This window comes from Mizuhopecten yessoensis, unplaced genomic scaffold (genome assembly GCF_002113885.1).
Source record: "Mizuhopecten yessoensis strain PY_sf001 unplaced genomic scaffold, ASM211388v2 scaffold1321, whole genome shotgun sequence".
NCBI classification, from domain to species: Eukaryota; Metazoa; Mollusca; class Bivalvia; order Pectinida; family Pectinidae; genus Mizuhopecten; species Mizuhopecten yessoensis.
Window position 1 is genome coordinate 66,414 of NW_018403988.1, and position 7,721 is coordinate 74,134.

The following is a 7,721-nucleotide window of genomic DNA, read 5'->3' on the forward strand; positions in this document are numbered from 1 at the left end:
TGACGTGTACACACAATGCTCTTACCGGAAACGAGAGACGAGAAAGAGAGGTGTTGGCACAGGGAATGTGAAGAAGACATCAATTACTGGCCTTCGATGTCTGTCGAGGCTTTTTAATTGTTTCGCTTAAATTAACAGTTTCATCAAACAAACTGAAAATGGTAAGTGAAATATTTCGAATGGCAGCATTCAAGAATGCCTTAAATTTCAGTCGGTAAATGACATGTACAGTAAGTCACCGGTATGCATCATCGATATATCAGTCAGTGAATTACAAATGCAGCTGAACTAATAACTAAACACCTTGTTGACGATCATTAGACCAACACTGGGGTTTAAATGTGTAGGGTTTGAAAAAAAGCTTTCCATATTCTCTAGTAGGCCAAGTCCATTATGACAAATTAATGTGCAAATTTGGACTCCTTCAGTTAACCGGTTCAATCGTTTCAAATGGTTCAGTCTGAAAAAGGATCAACATGATCGAATTTATGCGTGGTCAAAACTAATTTAATTCAAAAATGTATTTGACAGTTAAAAAAGACTGGATTTTTGATTTTATTGGGTCACTTAACTAACGAAGCTCTTGCATTGTCTGTCCCTGTTAAATGGCATCCTAAGATTATATATGCATTGAAACCAGGTGACCAATGTTTTGGCGTCAGCTGCATGTCTTAATGCTGAAACAAATTATGAAAAACCGAAAGAATGTTGTGTATCTAGACTGGGTTATAATTACAACTTTAATCATCATGAGTGACTGGGGATATCTTATACAATGTATCGTCAGAAGAAGACGGAAGAAGAAGTCAGTTGATAGATCGAGAGTCAGTTTTGGAGGTGTCAGGTCGTTTCGGTAACAAGATGAAAGTCATTTCGGGACTTTTTTCGGGTCGTTTCGGGACATGTCAAAAGTCGTTTTGAATTTTTCTGTAGATACCATTGTCTTTTTTCTTTAAACATATTTTAATGTCAACTAAATTCAGACAACTATTTGATAAAAATCATAACAATTAACTTATCATAGCTTAAAACCTTCTCCCTTCATACATTTACCATTACATGATTTTAATAACACATGAATAAATGTTAATATTCACACAGACACAACTACACAACATAAAAACATCGTTCAAACTATATTGCTGGATTTGATGAATTGATTCACCATGTCTAAAATATATTCTATGTGTTTCACATTTTTACTTTCAAGAAATTTAATTTCAATATAGCAAAAATAAAATGCGTAAAACATTATTAGAATCAATGTTAACTCATTCGTCTCTTAATGTCAATAACAATAACGGAGAATAAAGTGAATAAATGAAAACATATTACAATATCAAACGAAGGAATTAACCTATCAGTAATGAAAGAAATTGATGTTGAATATCATAAGTTCCTCTAGATCTGTATTTTTTAATGAGATTAGTTTCATCAGGTCAATCGGGTAAATGTTGGTAGGTATTGACCCATATATGATTTAACTGTGACTTGAGTTTTGCCCTATTTCGTGTCACTGACATAGTCCGCCCACCGAGATTGGAAATATGCCCACTCCTCGCTAGATCCTGCGGCACTGAGCGTGGGTCGCTTAACTTTCTCAACTTTAGCAGCGTGTTCTCGTTTGGGTATGTGTAGCACTAGCAATCTGTGAACACTATAATATGATCCCAAGCACGGGTATACGTAGGTCGTGATACAGGTCATAGACTAAAACCCTACTTGTGTATTTACATGACTTTTTATGAAACGGGAGCAAAATGTTATTTATAAGTGAAAATTGTATATGTCCCGAAACGACTTGATTATATATATAAGTTCCGAAACAATTTCAGGACTCCCGAAACGACTTGTTACCGAAACGACTAGCATTCGTTTTTGAGTCCTTGGTTAAAATGATGGTCTGAGCTAACATTGTATTTCTCCACACCTTAGAAACATTCTGAAGACCTACAATGTAATTACAACGTTTTTCTATTATTTTTTTCTTGTCCAGTGTTAAAGGCACTTTCAAAGAGATTGACAGCAGCGTTCAGACTTGACGGAATTAGTGCTGCAGCTAGACTCACTGTCGAGACACTTGACGAGGTCGTGGTAAAGTGCAAGCAGCAAATGTAGGTTGATTAGCCGCGAGGTATATAACAGGTCATTCCTGAAACTCTGTGTTTATATGTTTTGCTAATACAACTAAAACTATTTATAGACATCTGGAAAAAATGCTATGTTTTTTTATAATCTATGAACAAATATATGATAAAAGATTTATTATCATCTATGAACATTTTAATATCATAATAAAATACATATTTTGATTGCTCATTTTAATTCAGAAACCCTAAGTATTGTGATTTTACTTGGTTAACAGAACCATAGAAATTACCCTGCTGCTGAACCCACACAGTATTTACCTTTCACCAATACCAATATTATCTCATTCACCCCTGACATTTTATAATGAACTATTCCAACCTTTGAATTGGAAGAGCTCAAATGTGTCTCCAGGGGTCGATGAGTTATACACTTCAAATTTATGTTTTGGTGTCCGAAAATAGAAAATTGGAAACAAACACTATGTTATACCTGCTGATTAATTTGATGTTGATGACACCATTTTAGTTGGTACTTACTATAACATAAAATAATAAATCTATTCAAATTATATATAATCAGCCATGCAATCTTAAAAATCATTGAAGAGTTTTGCCTTAAAATCTTGAATTAATATGCTATTATATTCTCATATGCCAAAAAAATCTGTGTGAACTTTCCCCATACCTACATTTGTACACTAATCTTAAAGCTGGCACATTTCCTTGTTTTAGCTCATTTTAGAAATTAACTATATAGTTACTTCTGGAAATCTAACAGGAGGATTTCACAAACTCTTTTTAAACATTTGCAAAATGAAACTTTTGACTTCATCTCTCGAGTCCTAATGATTTGAGAGCTGAAAGAAACATCACAATTTTTTGCTGACATGTTTAAGAAAATGAGCTGTTGAGCGTGTTATTTCTATTAGATTGAAGGATCAGGAGACAAGGTTTTTGCCAGGTGTTTATAGGGTCCGGTACGGGGACCCATTCCCAATTGAAAAATTACCCTATATTTTCCCAATTGCAGTCTTTATTTTCCCAATTAGATGAAAATAAAGCATGTTTATACGAGTTTCCAGCTGTTATACATTGTGTATGTGCAATGTTCAAAGTATTACCGCCCATGAAAGAGCATTCAAAATACATCAATAACAGAAATTTTTAAATTGAATAAATTAATACACTGAAAATTGATGTGTTTATTTATTGCTACACATTTTACTGGAAAATATCCCATTGTAGATTTTATTTCTCAAAACTGATGATATTTCCCAAACCTGTGCATGTGGGAACACTGATGATATTTCCCAAACCTGTGCATGTGGGAACACTGATGATATTTCCCAAACCTGTGCATGTGGGAACACTGATGATATTTCCCAAACCTGTGCATGTGGGAACACTGATGATATTTCCCAAACCTGTGCATGTGGGAACACTGATGATATTTCCCAAACCTGTGCATGTGGGAACACTGATGATATTTCCCAAACCTGTGCATGTGGGAACACTGATGATATTTCCCAAACCTGTGCATGTGGGAACACTGATGATATTTCCCAAACCTGTGCATGTGGGAACACTGATGATATTTCCCAAACCTGTGCATGTGGGAACACTGATGATATTTCCCAAACCTGTGCATGTGGGAACACTGATGATATTTCCCAAACCTGTGCATGTGGGAACACTGATGATATTTCCCAAACCTGTGCATGTGGGAACACTGATGATATTTCCCAAACCTGTGCATGTGGGAACACTGATGATATTTCCCAAACCTGTGCATGTGGGAACACTGATGATATTTCCCAAACCTGTGCATGTGGGAACACTGATGATATTTCCCAAACCTGTGCATGTGGGAACACTGATGATATTTCCCAAACCTGTGCATGTGGGAACACTGATGATATTTCCCAAACCTGTGCATGTGGGAACACTGATGATATTTCCCAAACCTGTGCATGTGGGAACACTGATGATATTTCCCAAACCTGTGCATGTGGGAACACTGATGATATTTCCCAAACCTGTGCATGTGGGAACACTGATGATATTTCCCAAACCTGTGCATGTGGGAACACTGATGATATTTCCCAAACCTGTGCATGTGGGAACACTGATGATATTTCCCAATTTTTGCCAAATGCCGATGATATTTTCCCAATTCCTGCTCAGGGGCCCTCTCCCAAAATAGCTGGTAAAAACTGTGGGAGAGGGACACAATATTATGTACTGTACAAAAAGTGTTCCTATTCCTATTATTGCTATAACATATGTTAATCAAGGTGTGGTAAAAGTTTAACCCTTTCACCCCTATGTAACTTTAGTAGACTCTACCATGCATTGATCTGGATGAGTCTATTATGGTCTACAGTGGTGAAAGGGTTAATTAAATTACTGGATAATGATTAACTCTCACTATACTTTCAAAAATTAAAATGATCCTATTTTGTATTTGTGTGCTGTGTGCCTATGATAAGAACTCTAGTTAAGGTTTGGGAATTTTATGAAATTAATTTATTAAATATAATACTTCTAATAATAACAATTTTTAAATAGTAGCAAAGATTTCTTCCACTCATCTTCTTCTGATTTCCATTGCTTTCTGATCGCCTTCTCTTTCTGATTTCTGGGAAAATATTAACTTGTTGGCCAATCTCTCCTCGAATCAATTGTTTGGGTACAGTTTATCAAGGATTTTGTTGATGATGAGTATAAAGGTAATAAGTCCGGCTATAAAAAAGATGTTCTTCCTTTTCCACTGAACAGGAATAATGAAACTTCTGACTGAGGAGATTCTGTAATAAAACAAGAGAGCACTAATAGATATATACAAACATCTGACAAAGGATCACCAATGGTATGACATAGGTGTGCTATTTTTCCTGAGCACTTACAGAATTGCGTCTTCTGATTCAGTGTTTATCTCAATTTTACATCGGCCTGTTCCTTAATGAAGTGGGAAAATAAAGCATTATTTTTATTGAAAATGGGAATATTTTCCTCATTTTGGGTCATTTTGGGAAAAATAAGGCACTTTTTAGCTAGGGGAAACAGCCTGTATTCGGCTGTAAAACTGATTGAAAAAAAATCACTGGATTTTATTTTTGTCTTGCTGAAGTTGTCTGTGAAAGCTTTGTACTAACACTGTATATGACAGCCTAACATTGATTAATGAATAAATAGAGTAAAACCCCAGGTGACATATGGGATATATGTATTTTTACTTCAGACTGTTATACATCAGTAAAACCTGTATTGAGAGACCACCTTTGGTAAGCTAATAAAGTGGTCTCTTGGTTCCGTTATTGATGCAAAAATTCATGCAGTGAAGAAAGTTTTAAAAGTAGACTCTTAACAAGTGGTCTAGTAATCAAAAGGAGAGATCTCTCTCAAGCAGAATTTATTGCAGTGATTTTGCTGGAAAATGTATAAATCACCAAACCAAAAATTCAGAATTTTACAGATATTGCCATTGTACATTATAGTTCTGTGAACATTCATGTACTTGCACTTTGCAAATGTATGCCTGTTATTTTAAAGAAAGGACTGGGTCTCTAGAGTGTTTGATTGATATGAATTTAGAAAAGGTCTTAAGTGACAGTGATTGAAATAGACAGATATCTTATGGGTATTTATAAATTAAAAGCATTTGGGTAACTCAGAATTATAACATTGTCGATGTAAAGCAGGCTGAGTTGACAAGCTCATGCCATTGTAAGTCTTTCCATCCCCAAGCTTTATCCCTGTTTATTGCCTCCAGATATGACACTTGTTGTCAGTGGAATGTAATAGTATCACCCTTTGCACATGCTTTTACATTTACTATGTTTGCATTTATATTTTCTGTCTGATCCTTTTTAGCTCACCTGGCACGAAGTGCCCTGGGTGATGATATTTGGCCAGTAGCAAGCTGAGATGAAGGGCTACAAAGTTTGTTCAAATGAATGACCTTCACCCATATTCCAGGTCACAGGGGTCAAATATGTTAAAAAAATTAAACGACTTCTTCTCAAGAACCAAAATGCCCTGGGTGATGATATTTGGCCAGTAGCAAGCTGAGATTTAGGGCTACAAAGTTTGTTCAAATGAATGACCTTCACCCATATTCCAGGTCACAGGGGTCAAATATGTTAAAAAAATTAAACGACTTCTTCTCAAGAACCAAAATGCCCTGGGTGATGATATTTGGCCAGTAGCAAGCTGAGATGAAGGGCTACAAAGTTTGTTCAAATGAATGCCCTTCCCCCATATTCCAGGTCACAGGGTTCAAATATGTTAAAAACTTTAAACAACTTCTTCTTAATAACCGAAAGGCCTAGGGTGTCGATATTTGGCCAGAAGCAAACTTGGATGAAGGGCTACAAAGTTTGTTAAAACTAATGACCTTCACCTATTTTCAAGGTCACAGGGGTCAAATATGTCAAAAACTTTAAACATCTTCTTCTCAATAACCAAAATGCCCAGGGAGATGATATTTGGCTAGTAGCATGCTTGGGCGAAGGGCTAACAAGTTTGTTCAAATGAATGACCGTCAATTACAAGGTCACAGCGGTCAATTGTATTAAAAAACCTTTAAACAACTTCTTCTCAATAACCAAAATGCACAGGGTAATGATATTTGGCCAGTAGCATGCTGAGATAAAGGGCTACAAAGTTTGTTAAAACTAATGACCTTCACCTATTTTCAAGGTCACAGGGGTCAAATATGTCAAAAACTTCAAACATCTTCTTCTTAATAACCAAAATGCCCAGGGAGATGATATTTGGCTAGTAGCATGCTTGGGTGAAGGGCTAACAAGTTTGTTCAAATGAATGACCGTCAATTACAAGGTCACAGGGGTCAATTGTATTAAAAAACCTTTAAACAACTTCTTCTCAATAACCAAAATGCACAGGGTAATGATATTTGGCCAGTAGCAAGTTGAGATGAAAGGCTTACAAAGTTTGTTCAAATGAATGACCTTCACCCATATTCCAGGTCACAGGGTTCAAATATGTTAAAAACTTTAAGCAACTTCTTCTCAATAACCAAAATGCACAGGGTAATGATATTTGGCCAGTAGCATGCTGAGATGAAGGGCTACAAAGGTTGTTCAAATGAATGACCTTCACCCATATTCAAGGTCACAGGGGTCAAATATATTTAAAACTTGAAAAACAACATCTTCTGAATAACCAAAATGCTCAGGGTGATGATATTTGGCCAGTAGCATGCTGAGATGAAGGGCTACAAAGTTTGTTCAAATGAATGACCTTCACCCATATTCAAGGTCACAGGGGTCAAATTTGTTAAAATTTTTAAACAAGTTCTTCTCAAGAACCAAAATGCCCTGGGTGATGATATTTGGCCAGTAGCAAGCTGAGATGAAGGGCTACAAAGTTTGTTCAAATGAATGACCTTCACCCATATTCCAGATCACAGGGTTCAAATATGTTAAAAACTTGAAACAACTTCTTCTCAATAACCAAAATGCCCAGGGGGATGATATTTGGCCAGTAGCATGCTGAGATAAAGGGCTACAAAGTGTGTTAAAACTAATGACCTTCACCCATATTCAAGGTCACATGGGTCAAATATATTTAAAACTTTAAACAACTTCTTCTGAATAACCAAAATGC

General features: G+C 36.0%; 1 protein-coding gene across 5 annotated transcripts in view; it reads left to right on the forward strand.

Moving 5' to 3' along the window:
• Positions 1-23: 23 nt before the first annotated feature.
• LOC110459990 (AP-1 complex subunit sigma-2) overlaps positions 24-7,721 on the forward strand; it is a 44,515-nt gene continuing 36,817 nt past the window's right edge. For 4 of the 5 annotated variants that reach the window (XM_021512698.1, XM_021512664.1, XM_021512682.1 and 1 more), the window contains exon 1: positions 24-161. In XM_021512698.1, coding sequence (XP_021368373.1) covers positions 159-161 — 3 coding nt within the window. In that variant the 5' untranslated portion in view covers positions 24-158. Of the gene's footprint in view, positions 162-1,996; positions 2,115-7,721 lie in introns of all 5 variants that reach the window. The other variant, XM_021512674.1, reaches the window with a different exon arrangement.